The sequence below is a fragment of the Pleurodeles waltl genome, chromosome 12, assembly GCF_031143425.1.
Source record: "Pleurodeles waltl isolate 20211129_DDA chromosome 12, aPleWal1.hap1.20221129, whole genome shotgun sequence".
NCBI lineage: Eukaryota > Metazoa > Chordata > Amphibia > Caudata > Salamandridae > Pleurodeles > Pleurodeles waltl.
In genome coordinates, this window is record NC_090451.1 from 173445192 (window position 1) to 173461391 (window position 16200).

The following is a 16200-nucleotide window of genomic DNA, read 5'->3' on the forward strand; positions in this document are numbered from 1 at the left end:
TGCCACAGGGTGGTTGGGTCCTCAGGGTTGTACTGCAGAAAACCACTGATTAAATACAATACAAGCGATGCTGCGATGAGTATCTGTTGCCCCCTCTTTCCTTTATTGTGCTTTAGGGTATGAAGCTTCTGCTTACGGTCACATTTTAGGGGTTTAAGTTACAGAAGACTCGAAGGCAATGCTAAAAGTGATCTAGGCACTTAAGCCTGAAAACATACCACGTCACATGTGATGTCACTCATGTCACCTGACGTCATCAACTCTGCAGTTTTTTGAGGGAAAATTTGCCTGACTTCATAATTTCTTTAAGTGTAGCTTCATGCGAGGCTTTGGCTTCATCCTTATGTTTATTTTTTAGCATTGTATTCATTTAGTGTGAAACCTGAATTTTATTGTTTTTGTTTTATATGGTCTTCCTTAGGTTCTTCACTCTACAAAATATTCACTTTGATGTGCTTTTCAAGGAAGTGGACCATGCATCACTTGTGAGACCAAATCTAGCATTGCTGTAGTAGCGTGTCCTCGCCTCCGCTGTACAACAGCTGCATGGTTTGAGTAATGTAGTATAGTTGGAAAGCACCAGGTCTCTATTTGTTCCTATGGTGTCTATATGGGTTTCTAAAAGTTGCTGGTTTGTGTATGAAGGTCGGTCTGTAGATACTGACGCCTGAACATATGCCTGTATAAGGCTTACATGTGAGTGCAAATACTTCGATTCACTGCTTGATGCACTCAAGATGACCTTGCAGAAATGGTGACGCTTTCTGAATATTAGGCCTTTAAAATATAATATTGTGCATGAGTGAATCCCACTCCAGGGGGTCGGCAATGGACATTTCACTCTTTAATTTCCATTTTATCAGATCCTTTTCCAGAATCCCCTTCAAATCAGGGAGTCTTGTTTTCCCTGCAAGCTAAGATAGTGTTCCACGTTACAGTGCTTCACATAGTGTCATTTATTTAGTCATGAATACATTCTAATAATCACACTCTCCTTGTACATTATTTTTGTAATCAAATTATAACGTTCAGGCCCTGTAGCTTTTATTCTTTCTATGCACAGAACTTTTGTTATCGTTATACATTTCTGACCTCCTGGTGCTACTGATCTTACATTTCAGAATTTGCTTTAATTGTTCTCCATCCAGTTCTATAACACTTGTATCCCTGTTTACTCCATTGCTGCACTTTGTCTTTCTTTTGTTATCTTGGCAGTCCTTTCTCTGTTTTAAGTCATGCATAAAGTTGTCATATCTTGATTCCTCTTTTTATATTATCAGTCTCTATCAGAATGTACCACTATGTTATGTGGAAATGTCAGGGGCCCAGAGAACAAGAGAATTTACACAGCATTTCCAGGCTTACTCTTGGAAAGCTGTGGCAGACATTGGTATCAAAGCCTAACCTACAATCGAGGGTTGTTTTGCTGCTTTCTGATGAGCCCCCCGTATATGTGCACTCTCTTCTGTACTCGGAACATCTACAAGAGAGCACTGTGTTTGAGTGAAATTTGAAATGTATCATAGGGTCTAATTTTTATGTCCTCATTACAAGTTGCCCCGAACTTTGTCCCGTGTCGGGGACACCGCTCCAGCCAACTACACGTTTCGCAGCATCTCTGGATCCTGTATTTATTGGTTCCTCAAATTGCAGACCTGATAATTATGGACGCAGCCACACCGGATCCATCACTGGGCCTGCAAGGGCTGCTCTGCCCGGCTCTGCCCCTCCCACATAATTAATCATGAGGGGAGCAGAAGAAGATCTCCCCAGCTGACGTAAAGGAATACATTCCCTACCATCAGCCCCGGCGTTTACCAGCGGCTCCAAGCTTATGGCACATGATTACCTACATGGGCTTGTTGCTTAAGAACATGCAAATCCCATATATGTTTCCCTCTTCCTTGGGAAACCGCTTGTAATCCCGGTTAACTCATGAGGCGATTCCGGCTGGTTAATTTCGGCCCAGTATCGCCGTGTAAATTTAACAGGGAACCCAGAATGAGGTACTAAATGTATATTTATGAATCATTCAAAAGTGAATTGGTTGTATAAATGACACTCGGACATGAGGGAGGCGGGAGAGATGTTGCATGCGTGTCCCGAGTGCATTAGAATTGTATGGTTGAATGGAGCCAGTGAGGATGTTGCCCTGGACTGTCTAATTTTCCAATCTCTTGACTGGAAATGATGGGGAGTCCGAATACCCGCACGAGTGAGATATTACAGGCCGAACCAGTCAATCTATCGAAGGCACCGGCCCTTTCCACTCCAAAAGAAAGACGAAGATGACAGTTTTAGGATATGTCTGAGCAGGGAGAAAAAGGTGACAGGAAGGGTAAGGTACGCCTTGTCAACCATTCTGTCAAACAGGTCTGCCTAACACTTCGCAGCCCCGGCGAACGTAAACACTAGGTCACAGGAGAGGAGAGCAAGCAGGCCCAGACTTCCAGACACGCCCAGGAACAGCCCGTCCCAGTGACTAGCTCAGGCCAACGCAGCTCTTCACTTGAACAGCTGAGGGAGGCATCACATAAAAGGCCTTAAATGTAATGTTTCTTCCACTGCTACACTTGCTTGTTCTGCAGAGTTCCAAACATGGCGCATGTCGGTGTGAGCGACGTATTCTGCACTATCACCACTATCACCTAAGATGCTGTGCCATTTTATGTTTTGTAATATTATATTCTCATGATTTTATTACTTTTTTATGATCTTTTCATTTAAATTTATGCTGTGATTAACGCCTTTGATTCTATTTTGCAGGCTGGGCTGTGGCATTCTTCTTCTCTTTTTCTTAAAAATACTTTTGTTTTAAATAGCAAATATAAACTTTTTTCAAACTTTCTTTGCGTTCTGTTTATTTTCCATTCTATGCCTACATTTACAACGGTTAAAAAAAATTACACTTCTTGAATGCTGGTGAAAACCTAAGACTGGGCAAACCCCTTCTAACACGAAACAACTTGAGATCTCTCGTGAAACCTTTAATGCGGGAAAGTAGTATGCTGTTCTGTCAACAGTTCCTACCTCCTTTCTCCAGGTGATGAACTGCCCACAGTGTGGGATGACTGCATCCAGCATATTTTAAACCCCTCCCACCCGGCCTCTCAGGGCCACCACAAGCGCAAGCTATCTCCTAAGCAGAATCCGTGGAGCTCACGCTGCTGCAGGGTCCTGTGTAATTTCCATGACTGAGGGAATCCTACCCTGCTGCTTCTGAACTGTACCTCTTCTTGTGAGAGTGAAGGAAGCTTGCAATGCTGCTGAGCCGTAAGCCTTCTGTGTGTAAAGGAAACCTGCCCTGCTGCTTCTGAGCTGTACCTCTTCCCGTGAGAGTGAAGGAAGCTTGCAATGGTGCTAAGCTGTAAGCCTTCCATGTGTGAAGGAAACTTGCCCTGCTGCTTCTGATCTGTACCTCTTCCTGTGAGAGTGAAGGAAGCCTGCAATGCTGCTGAGCTGTAAGCCTTCTGTGTGTGAAGGAAACCTGACCTGCTGCTTCTGAGCTCTACCTTTTCTTGATGTCAAGTAAGCTTGCACTTTGCTTCTGAGCTTGTATCTCTTTGGCATGTAAATAAAACGTAAAGATTCAAGTCGTTGTTCTTTGGAGCCGTACCTCTTATGAGAGTCCAAAACAGCTCCTTGGTGCTTCAGAGATGTATCCTTTCTGCATGTGACGTAAACTTACCAATTACTTCTGCTATGTAAGTCAAGTGAATCGGAAGGAAGCTTGCCATGCTGCTCCAAAGTTGTACCTCTTCTCCTTGTCAAGGAAGATTGCCTTACTGCTCCTGAGATGTATCGCTCTTCCAGTGGAAGTAAGCTTGCCCCGTTTCTTCTGAGATTTTCTCTTTTACGTGTGAAGGAAGCTTGCACTGCTTCTTCTTAGATGTACCTCTTCTATGTGTGATTTTTTTTTTTTTTTTAAAGTTAATTGGGGGTCTGCTCCAATTCTGGTGGTTTGGGATGCCTTAAAGGCAGGAATATGAGGGGAGACTTTAAGTTACAATTTAAGCAAGGAGAAATTGCACTCCTTGAAAGAGAAAAAGGTATACCCGGTATCGGAAGCCTTACACTGCTGCCAAACATCTACTAGTCCGTGGCTCTGCACCAAAGTTTGCAAAGCCTGAAATACTTTTGGTTTCCTCCCCATGTACCATACCTGACTGACGGGGCGTGCTACTATCAATGTCTATATTCAAATTTTCTGGGACGCGGAGCAGGGGTAGGTTATCCACCCGGTGGCCACACAAGCAGGTTGACTATACAAGCCTGGACCACTGATGCTTATCGCTATCCCGATGGGGCCCATCCGTTAATACAAGGAGGGTTTTTGTGGTACGAAGAAATCCCGTATTGGGTTATAACATGTGGATTAGGTACGTTTTTTGGTCCTGACGAATCGCACCGATCTTAACAGACATTTTTTGCGAGAAACATGTTGACCCTGATGATAGAAGTATAGTTAGCTCTGTACTCTAACTCTCCACATTCCCCTAATTCAGGGACTGACAGTTTTTTTGTTTCTGAGGGTGGACTAGACATTACTTCTAATCCTTACCCACACTCTGTTTTTAATCATGACAGGGGTCTGGGTTAATTAAATACTATATTTCCATACCTCTAGCCATTTTTATTTTCACATACCCATATACCAATCCCACATACTAGAACTCAGCTACCGGCATTCTTTACACTCAAAAGATCTCTGGCAAAGAGCTCCCACGAGGGGCCCGTCAGGCATTGCAGTGCCGGCCTGACGAGGAGCAAAAGCCCGATGATGAAGCATGTCACCATTTGGTGAGTGAGGGCTCTTGTTCTAATAAGAGCAGACTCATAGACTCTATTACTTACTGTTTACATTTGTACTAGTCTATTGGCTGGAACTGTGTACTTTTGTTTTTTTGGTATATTCAAATCTCCACAGATAATAATCGGTAAGGCCCAAGCTACTAGTTCTATATTAATAAAGTCAATTACTTCCGGCTCATAAAAATTAGATCCATAAATTGAACATGAATAAATCTGGATGTGGCAATAATACACTCCAGAATCACCCATCGGCCCAGTTTGTCCGCAGATTTCTTGACAACTTCTACCATTTTCTTTCGTGCCATTACTGCTACGCCCTTCGTTGTAGTTCCTTGTGTAGTATGTGCCAATAATTGATACCCAGGAGATTCAAGCAAATGCTTTTTGGGACCAATAATATGCATCTTCTGCATGCAAATAGTATCTGCCCTCAGTGTTTTTAAGCCTTCTGCTACAAAACGCCTTTTCGTGACGTCATTTAGCCCACTAATGTTTAGTGTAGAAATTCGCAGATTACTACAAGGTCTCATTTCAATCGCTATTTACAAGCACCTGAACCACTGCAGCTCTAAATTCAAACCATTGGCTTACTGTGCATCTCCCCCTCCCTACCCTTCCTGACACCCTCCACCCACCCCCTGTGGCACCCCCAGGCCCAAACCCTTCCAAACACCCCCAAATGCCCCCCCAAACCCTCCCCCTACTCCCACCAAATGAGACAACCTGACTGTGAGGTTTGTAAGATGGATAGGTTCCCCCCCCCCCCGAAACATGGGGGCTTCTTCTGATCCTAGAATCCTGATTCCTGACTGCCATTTAATGTTGAGCACCTGGAGTAAGCGAAATTTAAAATCATTGCATCAAATGCCATCTACCGCTCTCATGATACATAATCCCTGTAGTCCAGTGTGCTTGGGCCCTTGGCTGTCCTTAATCAAGTCGGGGTTTGCAAGTATTCTTTGGCCTTAACTTCTGAAGAGAAGACCCGTACTGTACCCTTATACACAGTTTTGAGAAAGGCAGGATTCAGTAGATATGCTTCTACCACTCTCTCTTGAAAAGGGTTTATCATGTGCATCAAACGCCAAAGCCGTTCCACAGTGGCATGACAGTAATCAGGGCGATTAAAAAAGGAAACACCCTCACAATTAATTATTGAGTCAGGTTGGGCTTTCTCAAAGACTGCTTGCCGCAGCAAATAGTTACCAAAGTAAACTATTGCATCCCTTGGTCGTGACTGATTTGCTGTAGCCTCTTCTGCTTCCCTTTGTTTCTTCAAATGCAGTGGAAACCGATGAGCTCTTTGAATCTCCTTCTCCCAGTCCCAGCTTTCTAACTCTGGAAAGGCATTTTTGAATAGTTTAATAATGTAAACACTCATATCTTGGCCTTCCACTCCCTCTTGAATCCCAAAAATACGCAGATTATTATGTCATTGCTGATTTTCAAAATCCTCCATCTTCCACTGAATTTCTATAAGCTGCAACTCATGCCTGGCTGATTACTGTGCACCTGCACCCACATCAGTCTCTAACATACAAGTACGGGTCTCCATTGTAGCGATGTGCTTTCTAATGTCCGAGCAAGTCTTTGCAATCTTTCTTTCTGAAACTTGTAGCTGCTTGCTAGCAACCCTGGCTTTCTTATTAACACTTTGTATCTGTTTATGTTGTAACATCATTGTTTGTTAAATAAGGTGCAGAGAAGGAGTTTCACAATTTTCTGCAAAACCAAGGACAAGGTCCACGGGGGCCCTTAAACAGATTATCTGAGTTATCTTGAAGTTGCTGAGTAGCTGTATAATCCAATGACAATGCTCTTGCCCCTCTTGCAGATTTTTTCTTTTTCTCCTCAGTTTTGTCCATATTTTGTTAAGTCCGCTTTCTTAGCTCCTTTCATGGATAATGTCTTATTCAGCCCCACCATAGAGGCTTTAGAGGCAGTGAAGGTACTATTGGACTGGCTCTAACGCAGACCGCAGGCCTTTGCTCAGGTATGGGGGTTGATGTCTTCCCAGGGGACCCTGAAGGGCAGAATTAGAGCTTAACATGCTGTGCTCTATCATAGCCTAGGTAGGGATTAGTCTAGCGAAAATAGTGACAATATGATAGCGTTGTCTTATGCTTCACTCTTCTCGTCACAATTTTAATACTGTCATGTTGTGTCATCCTGGTTATGGCAGCTAACACCTTGCTATCTAAGATGCAGTCGTTTGATTAAACTCATTATTGAAACATATACTGCTTCTGTTTGTTATTTATATACGAGACTGAATTGTAGGTGAGAGAACCGGATGAGACTTGAGTGACCACGACTTTCCTGAGAAGCCAAGTATGTCTTGCGCTTGGCTGCCCAATCATCACCATCCTTTGATGGGGATGAGGCACTGCTAGTTGGCCGGAGCAAAACCCAGATTGGAGCAACAGGTGTCACCCGCAGTGGGTTAGACTAAGGTGGTTATTCTGACCCTGGCGGTCTTTGACCGCCAGGGCGGAGGACCGCGGGAGCACCGCCGACAGGCCGGCGGTGCTCCAATGGGGATTCCGACCGCGGCGGTAAAGCCGCGGTCGGACCGGCACCACTGGCGGGGTCCCGCCAGTGTACCGCGGCCCCATTGAATCCTCCGCGGCGGCGCAGCTTGCTGCACCGCCGCGGGGATTCCGACCCCCCCTACCGCCATCCAGATCCCGGCGGTCGGACCGCCGAGATCCGGATGGCGGTAGGGGGGGTCGCGGGGCCCCTGGGGGCCCCTGCAGTGCCCATGCCACTGGCATGGGCATTGCAGGGGCCCCCGTAAGAGGGCCCCTACATGTATTTCACTGTCTGCTGCGCAGACAGTGAAATACGCGACGGGTGCAACTGCACCCGTCGCACAGCTTCCACTCCGCCGGCTCGATTCCGAGCCGGCTTCATCGTGGAAGCCTCTTTCCCGCTGGGCTGGCTGGCGGTCTGAAGGCGACCGCCCGCCAGCCCAGCGGGAAAGTCAGAATTACCGCCGCGGTCTTTCGACCGCGGAACGGTAACCTGACGGCGGGACTTTGGCGGGCGGCCTCCGCCGCCCGCCAAGGTCAGAATGAGGGCCTAAGTCTCCCACACCGTGGGCGATTCTGCCGCTCAAAATCCAGTAGTCTCATTAGAATAATGAGAGCCTACGCGACATGTTGACATACTGGAGTCATCTCCATCCCCGGATTGATCTGATAATGAGAAAAACATTTCTTCCGCCTTGTGTTGTCCAAGTTCAGTACCCTTCACCGATCTAGTATTGGCAGTAGCTTCATGGCTACCCCTATGACTCCTAAGACCTTCATCTTCCTGCGGGTGAGCAAGCGCCACCCCGCCATTATACCTCATATCCTCTGTACCTTAAAGTAGCACTGTATTTTCATTTAAACTGTGCGTCAGTACATGTGGGGTGCAATTCTCTCCCTCCACCATTGGGATTTGTGTGCCCTCAAAGTTTAGAACTAAGAACTGTGTTGCATGATCCAGTAGGGCCCTCTTGACCTGCAGTAATATTATCACAAATATCACTTATATCAGCACTGACCTGAGAGGGGCTGTCGTTGTTTGCAGGGTGTGCACCTTCCAAAAATTCCTGTAACTGCGGCAAAGTAGTAGAGGTAATTACCCCCCTCCCAGCTGGGGGCGGTAAATGCTTCATGTGTTAAGGGCTTTTAAACATCTTGTGGATAGGAAGCCCATCTCTATGATGTGCGTCATCCTTCGTTCCAGCCCCAGACTTGGGCTCCACAGATTGAGCTGACATCTTGTTAAGGAAAGTCCTGTGAGGTTTGGGGACCGGCTTCTGACTAGTATTGGATGCAGCCCCTATATACAAAGGCTGTCTCCGTTCACTTGCACCAGCACCGGCACCAGATTTCCCTCGAGTGCTGCAGGGGTTCTTTGGAGCCATTGTAATGAAATTCATTTGCTCCTGTCGGTCCAAATGCCTGCTTAGGATTTTGCTGTGCCCCCGGTGCCGATTCCACCATTGCGAGCACCTTCCTCTAATGACAGCGCGGCTGCTCACTGGCACACCAACAGAGCTGAAACAGCCCTGCGGACCGACGCTGTCACACAGCCGGTAATGCACAACCACCATGCTGATCAGTACAGCTGCGTTCGATTCCCGCATTTCCTGGAGCGGGCGAACTGGCTTACACCGCCTGGGTCATGATGAGAGGAGGCTCCCTGCAGCCGCCTACTTGAGCACGGTGTCATCTTGTCTCTCGAACCAGAAAAAAGGGAAACTCTTCTGTGATCTACTCATTTTTTGTTTTTTTTAAAATGGTTATAAAGACGTAAGAACTGGAAGTAACCGTGGCTGTGCAAGGTGAGTTATATGGTGCAGAGTTTACAAACCAGTAAGTTTTCAGGTACAGGCAATCCTCCATGTTAAACGAGGTAAAGGATAAGTTCAGCTGATGTGGGTTGCAGAGGCTTGTTTCAAAGTAGGTTGTGGCTTAAAGCTAAAGAGTGTCACAAAAACTACAGGAAAAGCCTAAGCTTCTGTTCACAATATATTATCTACCAGTTGCTGTCTGGAAAGATGCTCATAGTAAACACTTGTTAGACTGTGCTATAGAGAAATGTTATTTATTGGGAACATGTATAAGGCGTGGATGTTTATTTACATAACATTGCTGAAGATGTTGAGCATTGCAGATTGTTAAATAATGTAGAAGTTAAGGGTGGCCCACTTAGAGATGTTATAACTCACACTGTGGTTGTATGTGTAGCTGTAAGGTTGTATGCCATTGTGTTTATCTCAGGAATGAGTTTAGCTAACTACAAAGCATTTTTCATGGGACCTGGCTTAAGGTGTTTGGGATAATCCATACCCATCAGCCTATTGACTTAAAATGGCAGGTTATGTGAAGTCTTAAAAAGGTTGAACCCATTAAGGTTAATAGAGAATTAACTCTTTTTTTAGGTCGAGCATAGCAGCGCTCATGCGCTGCTTTTCTGGCGTGTTGGTATGTATCTGGGCTTTTAACAACGGCCACCTCACGCCCATCACTACCACTCGATCGTGGGCTTGCCCTTCAAAAAATCCTTTGACATTGGTAAGTGGTTTACCTTTGTCCCTCCTTGGGGAGGTTTTGTTACCGCCTTGGCCATCGCCCCTGTTACATGGCTAATTGCACTTTTGCCGATAAGTTTAACTGCGAGCAAACTTTTTTTCCTTTTGTGTGTCCCTTCACACTGATGCTCAAGGCGGCTATGGCGCTGTGAATCATCTCCCTTATGTGAAAATGTTTAACTATCAGTTTTCAATTTATGTGGCAAGAAAAAAGTTAGGTTGGGAGTTTACAACGCTAATAGCTGTAACTCGAGCAGATGCGAGACCCATTGTATTGCAAATGCTTGTTTGGTAGGTGTTCATGGTTTAAAAAGTGAGTTATCCCATTAAGTCGATGTAAGCATTTTGTTAGTTAGATGGGTGAATACCAGTAAAAATAGGGTAACATCAACCAATTGGGGGTGATTTGGCAGATATGCTATTTGTCTATCATGTGTGCAAACAGATATGTTAATTATCAGTTGATTGGTGACACAAAATTGGGTGCCATGTAGGTTGTTGAAGTACTTAAATTCCAGGAAACCTGTATAACACTTTCACAAGGATTGCACGATTTTTCACAGATGTTATCAACAATACCATTTGAGATGTTATCAATGATGTAATTTTACTTCATGAGTGACACGTGAGGTCATAAGCAGTGAATGATGGGGATGAAAGTCATAGTTAGTTCACTAAGCATATGTGGTGAATTTCAGTGTTTGTTTCGATTTTGAAATGTTAGGTTTCATGTTTTTTAAATGGCTGTGCCTGACCTGCAGCAAACCTTCACTGTACATGGCCTTTGGCTCTGCACAACAGGTTGTCTGCAAACCCTGAGATGTTCCCAGGCCCTGCTGCCAACCTCCTATAAAGCCCCTCTTAAAAAGCTAATTTTTCTAAAATGACAAAATGAATTTACACCAAATCACAACAGGCATACCTTCTGAGCGAAGATCTCACTTCATGCCTTATTTGGTGTGATTTTTGTTTCACTACTTTTTTGTATTGGGGAGTACATTTTTCTATTAGAATTAAAGTGGGTTATCACCCTTTTGGAATCCCTTTTTGTTGGACCCCATTGATCGATCAAGGTTAGACATTGCAAAACTGGATGAGCTTTTTTTATTTATTTTTTTAGAAAGTTTCATGCAGATTTGATAACAGTACCAAATTATTAAGAAGCCAAAATGCCTTTCCTATGGAAACCCAAATCTAAACATACCCACCTTTTAGCTTCTGTACACATTTGCAAAATACTTACTCTCTGCACATATCTGACTGTACTCAGAGTGGAGAACGTTCCACTTCTCAGTCTCACTCTAAAGCAGACTGTGCCAAAAGCAGTGGTCTCTTCTGTCTCTGATGTGGAAGTGGTAACGAGGTCTGTTTCTTTCTTTTCCAGGAAATGACCTACCTCTGTATAGCGGCCTCTGACTCATCAAGTCAAAACCTGTAAGTACCTGCTCACTTACCCTTTGTCTCTGTTGCCCTAGCTGTTTAAAATTGGAAGCAGTCAACCACAGTTATGTAGAGTTTTTTATTTTGCAGGCAAACGAAGGGTTAAGCTGAAAATGTTCCAGTTTTCCAAAGTTGCATTTTTAGGTCGAGCGTGCAAGCGCTTTGACCTGTTATAATTATTATAGGCTTTTAACCATGCCCACCTCACACATATCACTTTCATTTGTTCCTGGGTGAGCCTTTCAGAAGTCACTTGATGTCATTGGTAAAGGTTGTACGTTTGTCCCGCCTTGAGGCTGTTATTGTCACGCCTTGCAGACTGCCCCTGTTACATGGATTATTGCACGATTGCCGATATACTTCAGCGTGTGCAAACTATTTTTTTCTCCTTTTGTCTCTCCCCTTCATGCTGCATGGCGGCCACATCACTCACATTGTGAACAGGCACAACAGCGTGAACTTGTTGTATATAATCCTACCTGTTATTGCAGAATATTTTGTACAACTATAATGCACTTTTAACTTTCCTTCCACCTTCATGAAAATAAGATAAGCCTCTTTATTCGGTATATGTTTTATGCTGTTGCGCCCCTTGTATACCACCCTTTGGGGGCTTTGATCGTGTTATTGAGGTTCATAAAATAAAAAATAAATAAAGTGCCTGTGGCATAGCTGCCTGGCCTTTATTCCGTCCTAGGTTGGCAGATTGAGTTTCCTGTCCCTTCAGCTGACAAAAAGCAATCAGGGCCTGTACCAGCCATGGCATGAATGAATACCGGCCCTGGCCTGGGATGGGAACAAACGCACAGATAGACACAACACACACCGGCAAACATAACACACACCGGCAGACACTGCATAAACCGTCAGACACCGCACAAATCGGCAGATACATGATAAACCAGCAGACACCTCACACACCGGCAGACACCACATACACTACACTGGCAGACACCACCTTTGCCAGGCTGCCATGGGTACAGACACCGACAGACACTGCCTACATCTGACTGTTGTCACAGAGGCACCAGCAGATGCCACTTAGATCCTGCAACCAACAGACACTGCCCACATCCAGTAGCCGCATGGGCAGACACACTGGCCAGGGGCCCTGGCTGCCACAGCCTGGCAGCCACCACACGCCCACTGTGGCCCTGGTTCCAAGACTTCATTGTCAGCTTCATCACAAAGCACACTGTGACTTCAGCCTTTAGCCTGGGGTTAATACCGTGTGTGAGAGTTGACGTGTTACTGCACAGAGTCAGTCTGTGACCTGATAGCCTTCCACAGCCAAGCCTGACATGTGACTGCCACTTCCCCCGCTCAGCAAGCCTTCCTTAGCCAAGCCTGACATGTCACTCACTCTCCCAGACTCTGCCACGTTTCACAGTCAAGTGACCGACTCTTCCTTACGTATTGACCTTTGAGTGTTCAGTCAGACATGTGACTGCCACTTCCCCAGCTCGGCTAGCCTTTCACAGTCAATCCTGACATGTGACTGACTCTTTCTTTTCTTTTCTGTTCCCGTAGGTGGTGACATGGATCTGTTTCCAAGTTCTTTCGGCCTTCTATAAGTGACTGTGGCATGCGAATGACTCCTCACCAGCCCCGCAAGCCTTGCATAGCCACATCTTATGTGACTGGCTTTATTAGCGTTCCATAAGTCACCATCGCATATGAATGACTCTTCACCAGCCCCACAAGCCTTGCATAGCCAACCCTAATGTGGCTGGCTCTATCCCAGCTCTGTCAGACTTCCATAAGTGATTGTGGCAAGTGAATGACTCTTCACCAGCCCAGTAAGTCTTGCGTAGCCAATCCTAATGCGACTGACTGTCCCAGCTCTGTCAGCCTTCCATAATTGACAGTGGCATATGAATAACTCTTCACCAGCCCTGTGAGCCTTGCACAGCCAAACCGAATGTGACTGGCTCTATCCCAGCACTGTCTCCCTTTCATAAGTGGCCATGTCATGTGAATGACCTCTTAACAGCCCTGTAAGCCTTGCATAGCCACACCTAATGTGACTGTGTCTTTCCCAGCTCTGTCGGCCTTACATAAGTCACCATGGGATGTGACTGACTTCACCATCTCTACAAGTCTTGCACAGCCGAACCTGACATGTGACTGGCTCTTTTCAGCTTATATTTGTCTTTCTTACCCAGCCTGACTCGTGACATTTTCAGGATCCGCGGTATCTGATACCACAATAGGTTGACTGACTCTGCCCCAGCTCTAGCAGGCTTTCACAGCTGCGTCTGACATGCCCTGTTGTCTTCTAAGATGACAGCATCATGTAACTGACTGTAGCGACCAGTTGCCTACACAAGGCAGTGTGTAAGGAGCGGCTGCTTTGGTGTGACAGGTATGAGCTCACAGAAGCTGTTCACACGACCGCAGCACTTTAAAACCTGTCAACCCCACCTCCCCGGCCCCCCTGTCTCGGTACTTTCTAGTCTCAAGAATGCTTCCTGAGGTGGTCGGTCCATCCGGCCAACTGCACAGAATTTAAATAACCAGGCGATTTGTTGAAAGAAAAATTAAATTTGAGCACTGGTCTAAATTATACTTCGGATTTTGAGAGACCAGTGCGGACAGATAAAGTACATGCCTTTCAGGTAGGGGTAGTGGTTGAGGATGAGGTAGAGGTATTTGTTGTTGTAGTGTTTTCTGAGATACCTGGAGCATAACACAACATTACATAACACAACAAAGCATAACACAGCATAGCACAGCAAAACATAGCATAGAATACCACAACTTAACATAGCATAACATAACACAACATATAACATAGCACAATATAGCACAACACAATATAGCACAACACAACATAACATAGCATGACACAGCATAGCACAGCACAACATAGCATAAAATACCACAACTTAACATAGCATAACATAACACAACATATAATATAGCACAACACAATATAGCACAACACAACATAACATAGCATAACACAGCATAGCACAGCACAACATAGCATAAAATAACACAACTTAACATAGCATAACATAACACAACATATAACATAACACAACATAGCACAACACAATATAGCACAACATAACATGGCATAACACAACATAACATAGCATAACACAACATAACACAGTATCCCATAACATAACACAGCATTGCATAACATAACACAACACCGAATAATACAACATAGCCTAACATAACACAACATAAGACAACATAGCCTAGCATAACACAACATAAACCAGCATAGCTTATCATAGCATGACACAACATAAAACAGCTTAGCATAACATAACATAGCATAACATAACACAACATGACCCACATAATTACAGGCCAAACCACATACATCCACTCCATTCCAAACCAACACACATGGGTAAAAAAATTGTAATTTACAACACCAATAGCTGTTACTCTAGCAAATGCGAGACCGATTACATTGCAAATGCTTGTTAATTCTTGCTGAACATCATACCAATATGAACCATCCAGTTTAAGCAGAAACTGTAGCAAAGCTACTGAAAAAGTGCAGCCAGACGGATATTTATTTTTAATAAAGGAAGAATGTCCTCAACCAAAGAGCGTATCTACTTGACTAAACTGCCCCAACGTTTTACAAAAGTGTCAAGCATATGTTCGGAGTCTTGAGCAAACGAGAGCTTTATTGCACGTGTATAAGTTATTCTAGATTTAACAAAAGTTCTCTATGTTAGAATGAAAAAGCTATAAGATGTTCGGAGAAGTTTAGAAAGCTGGAATTAAATATTAAATTAAAATGTTACATAAGAGCCCATTGTCGCTACCTGATGAAAGATTCTACCCAATTTTCATCAGCAAGGTAATATTCTTATAGAAAAAAGTCAGCGTTTTGTATCGTTTTGTTTTTCCCCGTTTTGTGACAGTAAAACAAAAGTATTCCAGTATATTCACAATTATATGAATGTTCAAGAATGTCCAAGAAAGGCCAGAGGAGATTTGGTGTTGTGCATTGAATTTGCATGGACATAATTTGCTATTGATTTTATTGTATTATATGAGGTATTCAGTCAGTAGTCAAAAGTCACAGCTGAGAGTTACTTAGGGCTTCATCACTCGCGGTGGCAGTCCGACCGCTTCATAACAACTGGCAGCTCCGCCAGGATCTTGGATCCTGGCAGTTTGGCGGTGGTGGAGATCCTAAACCGCAAGGGCAGCGCTGCCCTGCAGGTTATGACCTCATTCTCCGCCAGCCTTTTCATGGCGTAACACCACCATTAAAAGGCTGGCAGAGAATAGGTGCAGGGGGCTCCTGCACTGCTCATGCACTTGGCATGGGCAGTGCAGGCCTCCTCCTGCCCAGCACCGTCGCGATGCTTACTGTCTGCTTTGCAGACTTTGAACATTGCTAGGGTGCTGGTGCACCCTTCTGGCTACAGAATTGCCGCTGGCTCGAATACAAGCCAGAGGCAATGCTGTAGCCTGTTTCCCACTAGGGTGGTGGGCGGCAACCTAGGTTTTGCCCACCAGCCTAGCTGGAAACTCTTAATGGGTCTGGCGGGGAGGTAGCCAGTGTGGAATTTTTTGGAAGTTTTGTGTAGCGCTGTGTGTTTTTATAATTACTTAGAACTTATACAGAGGTTTGTACCTACCACCAAGAGCCCCTGGGGGACTGCACAATATTGGGTAACCATTTATCTAGTGGCAAACATAAATGTTCAAAATGAGACTTTATATGTTTTGTTATTAAAATGTATGCATGCTGATGGAAAGTTTATAGTTTTGTTAGCCAGGAAGTGGCTCTAGTAATTTTTATACATTTCGAAATTTGGTACTACATAGCAAAACACAGGATGTACATCTTTGTTGCATTTTATGTTATGGAAAAAGAA

At 44.6% G+C, this 16200-nt stretch overlaps 1 protein-coding gene across 4 annotated transcripts in view; it reads left to right on the forward strand.

Annotated features, from left to right (window-relative positions):
- Positions 1–16200, forward strand: part of LOC138268113 (dual specificity protein phosphatase 22-A-like) — a 210092-nt gene that overhangs the window by 63419 nt on the left and 130473 nt on the right. For 3 of the 4 annotated variants that reach the window (XM_069217501.1, XM_069217499.1, XM_069217500.1), the window contains exons 4-5: positions 9749–9881; positions 11283–11332. In XM_069217501.1, the coding sequence (XP_069073602.1) occupies positions 9749–9881; positions 11283–11332 (183 nt within the window). The remainder of the gene's footprint in view (positions 1–9748; positions 9882–11282; positions 11333–16200) is intronic. The other variant, XM_069217503.1, reaches the window with a different exon arrangement.